Source organism: Mytilus edulis, chromosome 3 (genome assembly GCF_963676685.1).
Source record: "Mytilus edulis chromosome 3, xbMytEdul2.2, whole genome shotgun sequence".
NCBI lineage: Eukaryota > Metazoa > Mollusca > Bivalvia > Mytilida > Mytilidae > Mytilus > Mytilus edulis.
The window spans coordinates 35,649,377-35,667,725 of record NC_092346.1 but is presented as its reverse complement, the minus strand read 5'-3'; the positions used below and the strand labels follow the sequence as shown (position 1 = coordinate 35,667,725).

Here is an 18,349-nt window from a genome sequence, read left to right as displayed (position 1 = left end):
ATTAAAATTATATATATTTTTTTTATTTATTTTTTCTACTGTTATAGGGGAATTCGTCCCCTTATTATAGACAGATGTTACCTGTGAAAGGGGACAAAGTCATTCATATTTTAAATTTAGAACCTGTTTAATAAAAGGGGACGACATAGTCTGAATACTTTGTTTTTTAATAGTCCAGCATATTTTGCTTTCAAACTCTTAAAACAGAAACGGAAATATGGAAACTTTTCCAACGTTGGTCCTGTTGTAAGGGATTTAAGTTGTGACATCATTTTCAATGTAAACAAAGAAACACTCATCAGGTAACATTATTTTATTTTTCATATCAAACACTTATCAAACAAACACCAAATTAGATGGAAACAATATGATACTCCTTCCAATTTTACAAGTTATCACAAAAAAAACGAGAAGAAAAAAAGAGATTTCTGGGAAAATGTGGAAAAATGAAAAAAGTCTGAAAATTGAAAGTTAACGATTTTGAGTTCATCATGTTCATTAGTAGTTCAATTTTTTTTTTAAACTACTGTATATTGACTTTCATTCTCTTTGTTTGAAGGTTAAGAACAAGATGCCAGCACCAGTCCAGATTACTGCAGAACAGTTACTCAGAGAGGCCAAAGAGAGGGAATTGGAGCTTGTACCTCCAGTATGTTACTCTATGTTATTCAAAAAAATCATAGGGGTTCCTAAAAGTTTTCAATTTCATTAAAATTTTACCAACAGCTTTTTATTTAAATCAGATGTTGAAAAAAATATATCCTTTGTTTAAATCACCTGATTTGAGATTTTGTAAACTTTGCAATATTGGTTTCAGTACCTAATAGATTTAAAAGATGCTCTTGAATGATAAAGTATAACTTGATCGTGTCTACGTTTGTATATGGCTCTAGCTATAGCTGGTATTTTTTGTTAACTCCTTTTGAATTTTAACAAGTATCAATTTGATTTGATTTAATTAGTTAGTCATTTTCAATATATTGAGAAAGGTCACATTAACATGATAACAATACTGATATAAGCAAACTTTTATATTAAAGCCTCCAAAACAGAAGATATCAGATCCAGATGAATTAGCAGCTTATAAAATGAGGAAAAGAAAAGTGAGTACAAATCTATATATGATTGCTTTAAGGACTATGAGATTCTAGCAATTTCATGCATATTTGTCTTTTGAGCCCAATCCTATATTTCAAATTTCTACCTTCTAATAGATTTCTTTTAGAATTATAATTATAAATTAGTTTTACCCTATATAAACAAGATGCTGTTTAGAAAATGTTGACTATGTCAGGATGCTTTTTGAAAATTTCTGATACATGTACTGTGAATTCATTAATGTTTGTTTTAAGGGAGGAGGGTTATGACTCACTGAAAAAAAGGGATAAAATCTTTATTTTGAATGACTTTTAATTACATGTATATACATTCTTTGTATGCTTTTTTAGCTTGCTTATATTATTTTTTATGATAGGCATCTGAGGATAACATAAGGAAGAATAGAACAGTCATGATAAATTGGATTAAATATGCACAGTGGGAAGATTCACAACAAGAAGTTCAAAGGTAATTAATCTTAACTAATAAAATAACTTTATGGTTGCATAGTAAGGTACACATACAAATGACATATTGGTGGAATCTGTGCCAAAATCAAACTAAAGACTATAAAATTGGTCCTGCTGCTTTCTCTTAAGTTCACATTATAAGTAAGTTAGTAAGCAGGATTGAAGCTAAAATTTTGAGGTCTATAGTCACTTTTGCTTGCTACTGAAAAACTTACCTTTTCGGGAAACAACTTGTATGGGCACAAAAAACAACAATAACAAAACATGTTTAATGTGTTCTCCCAACTGTGTTTTCAGCTATTCATTTGTATTGTTTATAAAATATCCATTTCACATTATAAAAAATTACTTGTTGACAGCTATTATTGTTTAAATAGTTACTGTTTCCATTAAAATAGAGTTGCTAGTCATCTTTTAAGTATGTTTTATCTGAGACAACTCACCTTTCAATACCCTTAAGGGTTCTCAGCAGTGTGAGTAAATTTTCCTTTCTTAGCTGAAGTTCTGGATGTGGTTTATAGAATAGGAGCCTTTGACCATCATGTTAATGTGATACTATGTTGATTGAATGTAAGATATCTGAAATGATTTTTAAAATATATTCAATAGGAAATAAAATTTCATAAAATTGACACTGGAAACAATAACAAGTTTAAAAAAGACAACAATCTGACCAAATAGCAGAAAACAGACAAAAGCAACCAATGGGTCTCCAATGCAGTCTACCATTATAATAATGCAGTTTTGCTATGTGGAAAATAATTTTGTTTACTTAATTTTTCAGAGCCAGATCAGTTTGGGAAAGAGCATTAGATGTTGACCATAGGAACATAACAATATGGCTAAAATATGCTGAAATGGAAATGAGGTATTATTTACATATGAATTACAAATAAATACCTTGTTTTTAACCCAAAAAACATATTAGAACAGCTGATTAATTGCAATGGCCCTATAAAATAGTTTTAAGGTTAATTGTAAGTTCCCGAAATACATATATACTGTTATAAAAAAAATGAAATTTAATTATCAATGAATTATTTTTCTTTATACTGCAATCAGCTATTTTACTATACAGATAAAGCTATACGTATAAACGTTTGCTTTTTACGTCAATGACCTCAACTAACCTATAAGCCCCACCTACTTACTGGAACTACCACTGTTTCATCAACAAGTCACAACCATAATAACGTGTAGTAACATTGGTCAAACTTTTATGAATTTAAACTTGTTATGTCTTCAAATTGGTAATTTATATACCATGTTTATAAAATGTTATTAATTAAGTTCATTTTCTCTTTCTAATTCCTTAAAATGTCAATGTCTTACCGCCTGGATTACGCTCAAAGGGAAATACCCCAAAATGGTACCCCATGAGGGAAATTCCAAAAACTTTTTTTTAACAATATTTGTAACATATTTTTTTTACCTTTTTGAAATTTTTTTATCGATTTCAGTATAAAGACAATATACGTACAGTGTCTTGAAATATGAAATTTATTTGTATTCGGCACGAAACAGGTACAACCTCGCATTTCCCCCGTTTCTAAGCCTCATACAAATAAATTTCATATTTCAAGACACTATACGTACAATGTATGTATATTGTCTCAATCTATCCCAAAAAAAAATTTTGCACTAAATAACAAATATCTAAAGAAATGTCTCTGCAATAAGCACATAGTTATATGATAACTTCATACATGTTATCTTTTCTTTGTACATGTAGATGTTGAGAAACTTTAAAGATTATATCTATTTTTCAGAAATCGTCAGATAAACCATGCTAGAAACATCTGGGATAGAGCACTGACGATATTACCCAGAGCAAATCAGTTCTGGTATAAGTATACTTATATGGAAGAAATGTTAGGTAACATTGCTGGTAAGTCTATATTTTCTACTTTTTATTATAAAACAGACATTTTTTGTGATCATATGATCATGAGTTTTTCCATTGCAGTAACTGCTGTTGTGGCCACTTTGATATAGTATTTGGAAGTTGGTTAAATATTTGCATGAATTAATCACTATGCATCATTAAGAACAAAGTAAAGTTATTGTGAACTTGTTTATTTTTAATAGAAAAGTTATATGGGTACAATACATAACGTAGTTTGAATGGAAGGAGATGTTTAGTGTATGGCAACAAAACAGCAACCCAGCAACATATTCTGAATTATCAGTTGCAAGTGGCAATTTTGATAGAATTATTTGTGTGCAGTCTTTCCTGAAATCACATTAGTTTATCTTAAAATTGAGAATGGAAATGGGGAATGTGTCAAAGAGACAACAACCCGACCAAATAAAAAACAAAAAACAACAGCAGAGGGTCACCAACAGGTCTTCAATGTAACGAGAAATTCCTGCACCAGGAGGCGTCCCTCAGCTGGCCCCCAAACAAATATATACTAGTCCAGTGATAATGAACGCCATACTAATTTCCAAATTGTACACAAGAAACTAAAATTAAAATAATACAAGACTAACAAAGGCCAGAGGCTCCTGACTTGGGACAGGCGCAAAAATGCGGCGGGGTTAAACATGTTTGTGAGATCTCAACCCTCCCCCTATACCTCTAACCAATGTAGAAAAGTAAACGCATAACAATACGCACATTAAAATTCAGTTCAAGAGAAGTCCGAGTCTGATGTCAGAAGATGTAACTAAAGAAAATAAACAAAATGACAATAATACATAAATAACAACAGACTACTAGCAGTTAACTGACATGCCAGCTCCAGACTTCAATTAAACTGACTAAAAGATTATGATTTCATCATATGAACATCAGGCACAATCCTTCCCGTTAGGGGTTTAGTATCATACCATCATAACATATATGAGAAGAACATAACCCGTGTCATGCCAACAACTGTTTTTAGAATAGATGTGTTTAGTTCCGATGCAAAGACCTTATCAGTGACTCAATATTATCGCCAAAATATGCAATCTTTAATGACTTGACAACAGTATCGTAATTATATCCCTTCTTAATAAGTCTATTCAAAGGTTTTGTAAGTTTCTGAGGTGAATACTGACACCTTTGTGCTTTATAAAGAATATTTCCATAAAAAATTGGATGTGAAATACCTGAACGTATTAGAAGTCTGCATGTTCAGCTATATTTACGAATGATGTCTTTATACCGATGATAAAATTTAGTAAATGTTTTGACTAGTTTGTGATATCGAAAACCCTGGTGTAATAATTTTTCAGTAATACATAAATTTCTCTCGTTAAAATCTAAAACATTATTACATACAAGAGCAAATCGTACAAGTTGAGATATATAAACACCGTAAGATGGTGACAAGGGAATGTCACCATCTAAAAACGGATAATTAACGATAGGAAATGAAAAATCATCCCTTTTATCATAAATTTTAGTATTCAGCTTTCCATTAGTGATATAGATATCAAGATCGAGAAAAGGGCAGTGGTCATTGTTAGTATTAGCTTTATTTAAAGTAAGTTCAACAGGATAAATTTCATTAATATACATACTGAAGTCGTCATTATTGAGAGCCAAAATATCATCCAAATATCTAAAAGTATTATTAAATTTGTTTATCAGATGTTGTTTCGATTGGTCTTTGCTTATTTTTGTCATAAATTGTAACTCATAACAATACAAAAACAGGTCCGCAATAAGTGGTGCACAGTTAGTCCCCATTGGAATTCCGATAATCTGACGATATACGGAATCCCCAGAGCGAACAAAAATGTTATCTAGTAAAAATTCAAGGGCATATATAGTATCAAAGCATGTCCAATTAACATAGTTTTTTTGTTTATTGCTACTGAAAAATGACCTAAAAGAGTTTGAACATATATATTCATATTCTGATTTTTTGAATGCCCATTTAATTAGGATTGCATTCTTGTCGTCTATTAAGTAACAAAAGCATAATAAATATGTAAAAAAAAAGTGATATCATTGTATTTTTTATAAATTTCTTTGTAGGTTGTAGACAGGTGTTTGAGAGATGGATGGAGTGGGAACCAGATGAACAGGCGTGGCATTCTTACATCAACTTTGAATTAAGATATAAAGAATTAGACAGAGCAAGAGTTATATATGAGCGTTATATCCTTTTATTTGATCAGTTTTTGTGCGACTAATGTCTTATAGAAAATATTGCATTTATATTAAGTAGAAGTACAAAAAATGTATTAAAAAAAAGTCTCTGGTTTGTATTCTGTAAGGACTGTATTCAAAAGAGCATTTCTTAACTAATCTTGTTAAAAAGGTGGTTTAGTGTTGACAAAATCTGGATTTTATTTTGTATCACTTGAATCATCAAAGCAAAGGGGAGGTAAATCTGCTATGATTATGAGAAAATTATTGGTGAAAAGAAAATATACAACCAAAAAATTTAACTACAAATTTGCTGGAATTTAAAAAATAGACTTGACTTAAAGAACCCAAAAGCAAATGTTCAAAAGAAAATCTGAATAAAAATTCGTTGGAATTTTAGAAGTATGTTTCAAACTAACTAAAGATAGCTAAAAATAAAATCAGTAATTTGAATATAATAAATGTTAGTTTTCCTTGACTATATTACTTGTCCTAGTTCATCCTGAGGTGAAGAACTGGATTAAATATGCTAAGTTTGAAGAGAAAAACAGTTATATCAGTAGTGCTAGACGAGTTTATGAGAGAGCCATAGAGTTCTTTGGTGAAGATAACATTGATGAAAGACTTGTTGTTGCATTTGCTAAGTTTGAGGAAGGCCAAAAAGAAGTAAGTACTGGTAAACCAACACTAACAATATATCAGACTTGCAGGGTCAAGAATTTATAGCTAGGTTATAGTTTAAACATATTTTATTGTTCAAAATGACAAATGGATTAGACACAAGTTTTAGCTAAGTTGATGTACTGCATACACATATCATGCTCATGGTCACTTCTGTTCTCCCATTTAGTGAGAGGTCAGAAGAAATTAAAAAATTATCATAGTTTAATATCCATTGAAAAATATCTTTGCCCTTTGGTTTCTGGTGGATAGATGTATCTTTGACAATTTTACCACATCTCCTTAGTTTTTAGAATAAATTTCTAAGATAAATTAGTTGGTCTAAAGTGCATATTGTAATAACACCAAAATTTAAAAAAAACCAAAAAAAAACAATCAGAACTAAGTGAAAAAAATTATTAAGCCTTTGAGCTCAAACATCATAACTTAATGTCTAATGAAAGAAATTCTGATTGAGGCTATGAGAATGAAATGTAATATAGTATTTTGAACATCAGGTAGAATTGTCAAATTTAAATAAATTAAAAAAACAAACAATAAAAGGTAAAAGATAGAAAATAGCAGCCAAATATTTAGATCTTATTTTGTTAAGGATTGTTGAACTGAGATAAAAATAGTTACTATATTCTAATATGACATAGTTTTTATTCTCTGTCCAACATTTATATCAGCTGTTTAAAGTCATATTAAACGAGTGACTGGTGAAAAAATATGTTTATCCAATTCTTGAACTAATGCATGTATAAACTTAGTCTTCTTTTTTACCCAAACATATGGTATAATCATCAAATTTTTTTTCACTCTGTCTGTTATGATATGAAAATATGGCAGCTACTTAATTGTCGTGTTTTGAAGCTGTAGTTTTCCGACTGTCACTTTATAAATAGTAAACCCTCAACAAAGAAGCATGGATATTGAGCACGTTTATAACATGTACAATCAGATAATAGTTTATTTTAATGACAGATTCATGCATATTGCAATCACCAGATTTTTATGAGAAGGTTCACGCTAAGGTCACTTGCATACTGAAAATATGTCAGCGAATAGACCACTTTCGAGTTCATCCGTCACCGGAAAAAAATCGTCAATTATACACGCCTTTATGACGTCATTTACCAGATAGAGGGGGTCGCCTGTATCCCTGCACTATTTACGTTCATCAAGCGTCTTGGTGATCGTCATTGTGCAGGATAAACTAGAAATAATGGTTGTTCTGTAGGTACGTAATGACAATTCCCTAATGACATCAATGCTGATTGTCAATTTTGAGAATTCAATTTGTCGTATAATTCGTACAATATAGAATTATAGTTTTCCAACCACTCGCTCAACATTGGAATGGAAGTGACGACGCCCCTAAACGCACAAATGACGTTCACTAAAACCAGAGTTTTTGATGGAAATGCATCGAACTCGAAAGTTGTCTATTGCTTCCTGGTAGCAAGGAATTAAAAAAAAGTAAACTTCTTCTAAATGTGGACTAATTAAAAAAAATCTTCAGAAAAAAGTATATGTACATAAGTTTTATAATGAAAACTATCTATTTAGTTATAAAAAACATAAACATCATTTTTTTGGTTTTAATTTGAGGTTTGAAATGACTTTAAATGTTATTCATTTTCAGCATGAGAGAGCCAGATTGATATACAAATATGCATTAGATCATCTTCCCAAAGATAGTTGTCAAGAAATCTACAAACATTATACCGTCCATGAGAAGAAGTTTGGTAGTCGTGCAGCTATAGAAGATGTTATTGTCAGTAAAAGAAGATTTAAATATGAAGAGGTATGGATTTCAGTACACATTGGACTTATGGATATAGATTGAATTTGATCTGTTCAATATGTGTGCTATGATGCTCATGACTGCTGTTTGTGTTTTTTTTTAACTTGCAGGCAAGACATTTGCAAAAAAAGACTAAATAAATCTGATCTATGCATATATTGGTGATGATCTGTTTTGTTACCAGAAACACACATTTTGTTGCTTCTATTTGTAAAAAAATGTACACCAAAAGACTATAAATAAATCTGATCTATGCATTTATTGGTGATGATCTGTTTTGTTACCAGAAACACTCATTTTGTTGCTTTTATTTGTAAAAAAAATGTACACCAAAAGACTATAATTAAATCTGATCTATGCATATATTGGTGATGATCTGTTTTGTTACCAGAAACACTCATTTTGTTGCTTTTATTTGTAAAAAAAATGTACACCAAAAGACTATAATTAAATCTGATCTATGCATATATTGGTGATGATCTGTTTTGTTACCAGAAACACTCATTTTGTTGCTTTTATTTGTAAAAAAAATGTACACCAAAAGACTATAATTAAATCTGATCTATGCATATATTGGTGATGATCTGTTTTGTTACCAGAAACACTCATTTTGTTGCTTTTATTTGTAAAAAAAATGTACACCAAAAGACTATAATTAAATCTGATCTATGCATATATTGGTGATGATCTGTTTTGTTACCAGAAACACTCATTTTGTTGCTTTTATTTGTAAAAAAATGTACACCAAAAGACTATAATTAAATCTGATCTATGCATATATTGGTGATGATCTGTTTTGTTACCAGAAACACACATTTTGTTGCTTCTATTTGTAAAAAAAAGAATGTACACCAGACAATTAATTATAAGTTATGTACAAATTTAATTGTTACCATGATTCTTCAATTAATATCAAAAATATGTTTTATAAATATACAGTTAGACGAGAAACAATAGCTCACACGATACAAATTTGGAATTGAATACTGTAAATTCAGAAATTTTTGCAAACATTCATTTTTTGTAAAACTGTTAAACAATGAATGAAATTGTGAGATTAATTATTGCTGGGTCAGCAAATACTTCCTAATACTACAAGATATGTTTCTCCTTTTCAGGAAGTGAAAACAAATCCCTATAATTATGATGCCTGGTTTGATTACCTGAGGTTGTTAGAGGCAGATGGAAATACAGAACAAATTAGAGAAACATATGAAAGAGCAATAGCAAATGTACCTCCATCAAAAGTAAGATAATGAAAAAAAAATATTTAGTCAACAATAAGAAAAATCTATGTTCAAAATACCTGCAATCAATATTGTATTTAAGATAAGCTAATGATCACTTAAGATATACTTATAATTTGTGTAGAATGATGAAAAGTTTTGCCGAGATTTAAGGAATTAAATTACATAATTTTTCATGCCCCACCTACGATAGTAGAGGGCCATTATTTTTTCTAGTCTGTGCCTCCGTTTGTTCGTCCATCCATCTGTCCCACTTCAGGTTAAAGTTTTGGTCAAGAATGTGTCCTCAGTACAATTTCACGGTCATAGAAAATGACAGTGCGAGTTGGGCATTCGTGTACTGAGGACACATTCTTGTTTCTTCATGTTATACTCTATGTTGATTATAACATGAGTTCTAGTGGTCAAGAGACAGCCTTAAATAATAGATAAGACTATGTGTTTTCACCAAATTTTAAGCTCCAAATCACCCAATCTTAAAAAATCTGCCGATACTTTAACACATTCTATTGAAGATCTCTGTAAACACCCAATTCCCTGGAGAAAAAAAGCATTAACGCTACAACTGACAAAGCTTTTTAATGGGGACAGTCACATGAAAATACACTGAGACCAAATATGCACTTTGAGCAGTTTACCCTATTAAGAATTTCTACTCAGAAAGATGTTTTTTGGGTATTGTAAATTAAAATCAAAAGTTTCCAACAATATTTTTACTGTTCAAATTTCTGTTTTCTAGGAGAAACGCCATTGGAGAAGATACATATATTTATGGATCAATTATGCTGTTTATGAAGAATTAGAAAATGATGATCCTGATAAAGTCAGAGAAGTGTTTAAAGCTTGTTTAGATGTGATACCTCATAAAACATTTACATTTGCTAAAATCTGGCTTTTATTCGCTCAGTTTGAAATTCGTCAGAAAAGTTTACAAGGAGCTAGGAGAGTCATGGTAAGATCTTAGTATTGATATTAAATTCATAGAAGTTAATAGTAGAAAGTGTACTTGTATTTTTTTATAATAGAAATTGTATAAGCTTTATAAGTAGCTTGATAAAAAATCGAATACATCATTTTGAAAGAATGTTTGTTTTGGAAAATTTGTTCGTCTGAAAATTTCAGTCTGCACCAAAATCTTTCCCAACCACTTGTCAGAAGACTTGTATTTGATATTTTTGTGATGTATCTTAACGAAACTTTGCACTTACTAGTCCATAAAAAAAGTATTACTAATGTATATTTTTGGACTAGTGGCTACAGGTGCAGACTGAAATTTTAAAAGACAGATAATAATGTTTTTGAATCATTAAGATTAAAGAATAAATTTTAAAACAGGAAAGAAAGCATATGTAGAACAAGGAATCAACTTAAAGTATATATTTATTATATATCTTGTAAATTTTTTCAGGGTACAGCAGTAGGTAAATGTCCAAAAAACAAATTGTACAGAGGCTATATAGAACTAGAATTACAGTTGAGAGAGTTTGAAAGATGTCGGATATTGTATGAAAAATTTCTTGAATTTGGACCAGAAAATTGTACAAGTTGGATCAAGGTAGGCAAAATAATTTCGATTTAAGGTGGTATATGTGTCTAAATTTTAAAGGATAGAATTTGTTCATACTTTGCCAAAACGTAGTATTTATTGATAAAAGTTCAAAAATATAATAAAAATTAAAAAAAAAATTTTGTATGGATTATACAGGAAAAATAACATCATTATGTAATTAAAAGCTAAACTAAATGATAGAATTGTAAAATAAAATACAAGAAAATAGCTTTTAGAAAATGCTTTGAGAATATCAAGAGTAAAGATAGGGTCACTGTATGTTTTTTTCCGGCTAAATACAAAATAGAAAAATTCCATGTAGATTCCTTCAGAAAATGCACTGATTCAGAGTTATCTCCCCTTAAAATGCCAATTCAAAAACCTAAAAAATCAAGCCAAAATAATCTTCACTTGTAAAAATATTCACATTCATAAGTAATAATCTTTTAAAATTGTTCTTTTAAATTTATGAAAATTCGCATTAGTTATCTTCATTCCTGCATCAAATTTTGATAAATTGATTAAAAATCTGCACCTGAGATTCTCTGTTTTTTACAATCCAAGATGGCAAAAGACACCCATACCACCTTAATACCAAGTTTATGATCTTAATACAGATTAATCTAAACAGAAAACTTAAAAGTGAAGTAACCAGATATTTGTGCCAAATATATTGTGTTGAAGTGTTACATTCATTTGAAATCATTATTATAGGATGTCTTAAAATGTCAATATATGAAGCATTATGATCATAGAAATTTGACAAAAGGCTGAATCTATTTTATAATCAGTATGCTTTTTGTGTGTTATAAAGCACTTGTACAACTAATTTTCAAAATGTGAATTATTTATACATCAACCAAAAGTGCCAATAGTTAACTTATATTGAATTTCAAACTTTCCAATTCAGGATGAACATTCTAGAACTGTTTGGACTAATCTGTTGTAATATGAAACCATATTTTTATGTCATCATGTTCATTGACCATTAATAAACAAGTTTAGATTTGATTTTTGTGAATTTGACAATTGCTTTGCATGAGTTAAGGCCCTTGTTTTTCGGTTAACTGTATGCAAGATGAAGTATCACCCAATGGTAGTTATTTATGAAATATTTTAATTTTTTGCCCTTTTTTTTTTAAATTCCATAGTTTTTTAAATAACTGTAAAACATGTTTATTTTGATCTTTTCCTGCTTTAATGAAAACATTTTTATATTTTATAAAAATACATTTTTTTAATTAAACATGTTTTATTTAATTTTGCAGTATGCAGAATTGGAGACAATATTGGGAGATATCGACAGAGCTGAAGCTATTTATGAACTGGCTATAAATCAGCAACAGTTAGATATGCCTGAAGTCTTGTGGAAATCTTACATTGATTTTCAGATAGAACAGGAGGAATTTGATAAAGTGAGAAATCTGTACCGACGTTTGTTACAACGAACAAAGCATGTGAAGGTAATACATAATACTATTTATATATGCTTACTCTGAAGTTTAAATTTTTGTTTGTATTTTATTTATAAGAAATGATATGATTGGATTAACATTAGGCAATGATCTCATGAAATACTTATTCATAACCAATTTATCAAAGCGACAGCCCCTTTTATTGCTGTTCTTGATCTTGCAGTTGTTTGAAGAGCTTTATTGATGAAATAAAAATTTCAAACTACATAGGAAGATAAAGATATCACTTATATAAGATTATTAGGATTTTTTATACAGAATATTAGAAACAAACATTTTGACAGACATTAAGATGTTTTAAAAAAAATGAAACAGCACTTTTCAAAACCAAAGGTACACAAGAATTTTTTATTTTTATATGTTTACATTTTTAATGGTGTTTTTATTTTTGGGGTTTCTTAATTTCTGTCTCTATAAAAAGATTTTTAATGGTATTTTTATTTGTCTTTTAAAGTAAAACATATCTTGTTCTATGAAATCATATACTTTTGTAATTTTATCACATCTTAATTTGTGTAGTCTTATCTTATCTTACAATAATAAATAAAAGAGGGGAGATCACCCCAAAATGTATTTGAAGTCAAAACTAGATGTGAAGTTATTGTATCAAATGATTTCTTTACATAATTTAAAATGCTTAAACAAGCGGCAGAATTATCTTTGGTATTTAAAGGCTTTGTTAATCAGTTAGTATTCTGGCTTTTCTTGCAAAGTTGAGCTTTATAATTAGATTTAACTATTGAAAAACATCAGAACTTGAATTTGGTTGTTTTTTGCAGGTTTGGATAAGTTTTGGTCAGTTTGAGAAAACGACAGGAGAAGAAAATTGTATTGAAAAAGCCAGAACTGTGTATAAAGAGGCGAATAATGCTATGAAAAGTGCAGGAGAAAAAGAAGAAAGGCTAATTTTATTGGAATCTTGGCAGGAATTTGAGGTTAGTTTGCATATAGAATTTGACTTATAGTAGTATTATGTTTTAAATTTGACTTATAGTAGTATTATGTTTTAGATTTGACTTATAGTAGTATTATGTTTTAAATTTGACTTATAGTAGTATTATGTTTTAAATTTGACTTATAGTAGTATTATGTTTGATGAAAGTTAATGTTTAAAAGATTGATTTACTTATCTTGAGTGGTTTAAATATTTCATTTACAGTAAACTTAAGCCTATCAACGCTTAGGTTTTGGTTTGTACCACTCATGTGCAATGTGTGTTGTCTCTGGCCTAGAATTGCATTATATATTGCTAGTTTTTTTATGGAGGCAATTGGCTTCCTCCTCTAATTAAAACTGCCTGCTATGATATAGCCAATTTTGCTGAGAGTCTCATTAAACACCAACCATCAATTAATAAAAAGCTAACCGAGCCCAAAGACCATTATAGCTGTTATATCCTTTTACATTTGTACATTGGTTGTCATCTTCTAAGTTTTGAATGAATTAAAACAACCTCTGTAGACTTGAGGTAGTGAACTCAACGGGGAATTTTTGTTTCCATCTCTGGTTTGGTCAAACCAAAGATTGAAAAATTCTTCTACTATGAGGAAGCATAATTAACAAGCAAGCACAAAGACTTTCTAGTTTGAAATCTGAATAAAATGTCTGGATGTGAGGTGACATGGCTTCTTGCTATGCATGGTCTATTGGTTTTAGCTCAATAAGCCATGTGAGCTATTGCCATCACTTGTCCTGAACTTTTTTTAAACTGAAACTACTGAATCGATTTCAGACAACATTTGAGTGAATGATTCTTAGGGCATCTATTATAAAGTTTGTGGTCAATAAACATGGCCAACATAGTTAAAAATAGAACATATTGATAAAATGCATTAATTGTCTTAAATCTTCAAAACTACTGTGAAAGTACTTTTATTTGTGGTATCAATTTTCCTGGTTTGAGCAAAAGTTACAAGTTTGTTGGTTTCTTATTCATGCATTATAGTTTTTCTGAAGAAAAAAATCAAGTGAAGAATTTGAAGCCATCAGAAATGAAGATTCTTGAAAATAATCATAATTATGTTGTTTTATAAAGATTTTAGCGACATTGCAAATAAGGTGTTTATTTTTCACTTACTTGTAAGTCTTTCATTACTGACAACATTCATCAAATTTTTGATAAAATGGTTATATAAAAAATGCCATGAATGTATATTGAATTTTAGAAATAATTGTTATGAAATAATAAAAGGAAGCAAAACTAATTTTCATGAGGATTAAAAGGTTAAAAGTTGTATATTTGTTAATCTTAGGTTTTGAATGATGAAATGGGCATAATCCTGTCTGAAATTAAAGTTTGTACTGTGTTTGCTGATATTGGATGTATTCTCTAGATTCAATGCCTGTAACCATGTAATCAAACCAACATGGGGATCTTTCCATGCCTTGATTTGGACAACAGCTGTTAAAATTTGTTGGACACTTTTAAATTCATCGATAAAGCAATCAACAAAAACCACATAATTGTTACCCTCAAATAAAAGTACTTCACAGTATAATAAAGATGGAAAATCTGACAGGGGCATAAATGCTTAGAATGTCAAGACCTATCAAATTCCTGTCGGCACCAAAATTACCAGATTGTCCTTTAATGTTGTAAAATCTGTAAACAGCAAATATATTCAGAAATACTATGTATGTTTTGTGTTTAATCTAAAAATAATCTAAATTATATGCAAAAATGTCACACCAACTGAAAAATTGTATGACCATTTTTGTCGAGCCTGTGACTTTTGTCGCAGAACAGAAAAGCTCTACATAGGGATAGTGATCCAGCTGCAGCTACTGCTGCGGCGGTGGCGGCGGCGGTGGCGGCGGCATTAGCTTACTTCTTAAAAGCTTCATATTTTAGAAGGTGGAAGGCCTGGATGCTTCATACTTTGTATATAGATGCCTCATGTTACGAAGTTTCCGTCAGTCAAATGTCCAATGTCATTGACCTCATTTTCATGGTTCAGTGACTACTTGAAAAAAAGTTAAGATTTTTTGTAATGTTAAATTCTTTCTTATTATAAGTACTAGGAAGTTAGGAACATATGTGCATACCTTGCAAGATCCTCATGCCCGTCAGACAGTTTTCACTTGACCTCGACCTCATTTCATGGATCAGTGAACATTGTTAATTTTTGGTGGTCAAGTCCATATCTCAGATACTATAAGCAATAGGTCTAGTATATTCGGTGTATGGAATGCTTGTAAGGTGTACATATCCACTGGCAGGTTTCATCTGACCTTGACCTCATTTTCATGGTTCACTGGTTATAGTTAAGTTTTTGTGTATGGTCTGTTTTTCTTATACTGTATGCATTAGGTCTACTATATTTGGTGTATGGAATGATTGTAAAGTGTACATATCTAGCTGGCAGGTGTCATCTGACCTTGACCTCATTTTCATGGTTCAGTGGTCAAAGTTAAGTTTTTGAGTTTTGGTCTTTTTTTCTAATACTATATGCAATAGGTCAACTATATTTGGTGTATGGAAATATTTTATGATCTATATGTCAGTCGCGCAGGTCAACTATATTTGTTGTATGGAAAAATTAATAGCTGTACATGTCTGCCTGGCATGGTTTATCTGACATTGACCTCATTTTCATTGTCCATTGGTCAATGTTTAGTTTTTTTGGTTAATGTTAAGTTTATGTGACAGTTGTAATAAAGCTTTATATTTAGGACTATAAGCATAATATCAATGATTATTGAAGAAGGCAAGACATTTCAGCATGTGCACTCTTGTTGACTTATTTTCTTGTCCATCCTATACTTTTTAAAAGATTGCTCTTTAAGGGGGATGTGTCATTTGTTCACTATCTAACAAGAATTAAGTACTCCAAATTATAGATATAACTGTTTATTAAACAGGCATCCATATTTCAAGATATAGTTCATAATTAATTAGTTCATATGATACAGATTAAAATAATATATAATTCAAGATATAAGATGTCATTCTAAAACTAACTTAAAACTATGAGACTTATTATTATATTTAATTTGACCGCCCTCTAGCATTTTACTTGATATTCTAAATTTATCTTTATCCTGAAACTCTTGGCAGTTTTTAACAATACCAATTGCAATTGCTTATTTTGATAGAATGTATTATCTAAAAAATCCTTTAAGCGCATATCATACAGCTTTGATCCCACTGTAATTTTTTTACTAAATGATGCTTACAAGCCCTTTTAACCTAGTCAATTCAAATATGTGACAGTTGTAATAAAGCTTTATATTTAGGACTTTTAAGATAATGTCGATGATAATTAAAGAAGGCGAGAAATTTCAGCGTGTGCACTCTTATTGACTTATTTTCTTGTCCTTCTTTTACTTTTTCCATAATAAAAAATTTACCTTAATATGCTACTTTTACAGATTTTGTTGTATATTTATACAATTTAAAAAAAAAATGTCATTGATTTGATCATTTAAATTGGTCAACCCAAATGTTATTCTAAAAAGAGGAGTCCATGTACTTGTTTTCAAGCTAATGATTAAAATCAATCGCAAAGATATATATTATCCACAAAATGTCACATTTTGATGTCATGGAAAAAAATCACATTTTATGGAAGCAATATTATTACCTCCCATGTAACTGTATGGTGTGCCCCTTTTATCTCAAGACGTGTTCAATAACATGTGAAATAAATAATTAATAATTTTTCCAAACTACTGCTACAAAAGTCAACACCTATTATTTACAACTTAATTCTAAGCATGCAAACTTAATTTAAAAAGGGAAATAAAATACTAAAAAATATTCAAAATGTAATTTTACATACTATTATGTAAATTTACACAACTATATTTCCCTCATGCTAAATAAAGTATACATAGTATAAAATCTTATGAAATAAAAATAAAAAAACATTTAAAAAAACACAATAATCAAAGTCTCATTTTCACGAAGCAAACTGTCATGTTGTATTTTATGTTCGAAGTTGATATCCATTTGACAATTGTTCTAATAAGTTACAAATGTTATTAGTTCAGCAGTTCAGCATTATAGATGATAGTTCAGGCAACGATATCAGTGTTCTCCCCAGGCCGTATTACATATCATATTACAACAACTGTTCAGCCATTACATTTATTATACAAGTACGTATTTCCATCCAAGGCGCGACATCACTGACAATACGATTGACAATAGACATGTACATTAGTTGGAACGTTATGTTTCCGCGATAATCTCAACAAGTATTTTGATATATGAATAGTTTGTGTGTATGAAATATCATCATCAGGCATTCAACAACTTTTCAAATGTTTGTCCTTTCACTATTATTTACAGTTCTACAGTCCAAATGTTCACAATGTTCTATTATGCATACAAAACTTAAATTATCAAAATATTTACATGGAAACTTATTTATTTTCCATGAATTTGAAATTATTTTGCCTTAAAAATGGCTTTATTTTGATTTGCACAGATTAATCACATTTCATTTTTCACCAAGTGATTGTGATCTATGATACCTAAATTGCACTATAGCTAATTCCTTGGTATATAACATATCAGAATATTTCATGTCAAAGGCTAAGAATACATTATGATAGCCTCGATGTGACTAACATATTAAGCATATACATGTATACCTTTATATGACTGCACAAAATATTATGAACTCTAGTACTGTGGATTCATTTATTTTCGTTGGTATCAATTTTCGTGGATTGCTGAAAACTTGCATATTCGTGGATATTTGATTTCGTGGTTTTGCCAATCTCTGTATACAAAGCCTACTGAAAATATGATATTCGTTGAACATTTGAATTCGTGGTTCACTTGTACCCACGAAACCCACGAAAAATGGTATCCAACGAATAATAATGATTCCACAGTATTGCTTTTGTGCAATGGACATTTGGTGCAAACAGTACCAAGACACAATTAAATCTTCTTATTCCATTTATCACTGAGAAATATGTACAAAACTTTGGAAGATAAATATAA

General features: G+C 29.9%; 1 protein-coding gene across 2 annotated transcripts in view; it reads left to right on the top strand.

Annotated features, from left to right (window-relative positions):
• Positions 1-18,349, top strand: part of LOC139516321 (crooked neck-like protein 1) — a 53,755-nt gene that overhangs the window by 2,152 nt on the left and 33,254 nt on the right. For both annotated transcript variants that reach the window (XM_071306367.1, XM_071306366.1), the window contains exons 2-14: positions 560-649; positions 1,041-1,103; positions 1,475-1,566; positions 2,353-2,436; positions 3,338-3,456; positions 5,539-5,661; positions 6,140-6,318; positions 7,961-8,122; positions 9,241-9,369; positions 10,109-10,321; positions 10,778-10,924; positions 12,187-12,381; positions 13,173-13,328. In XM_071306367.1, coding sequence (XP_071162468.1) covers positions 560-649; positions 1,041-1,103; positions 1,475-1,566; positions 2,353-2,436; positions 3,338-3,456; positions 5,539-5,661; positions 6,140-6,318; positions 7,961-8,122; positions 9,241-9,369; positions 10,109-10,321; positions 10,778-10,924; positions 12,187-12,381; positions 13,173-13,328 — 1,752 coding nt within the window. The remainder of the gene's footprint in view (positions 1-559; positions 650-1,040; positions 1,104-1,474; positions 1,567-2,352; positions 2,437-3,337; positions 3,457-5,538; positions 5,662-6,139; positions 6,319-7,960; positions 8,123-9,240; positions 9,370-10,108; positions 10,322-10,777; positions 10,925-12,186; positions 12,382-13,172; positions 13,329-18,349) is intronic.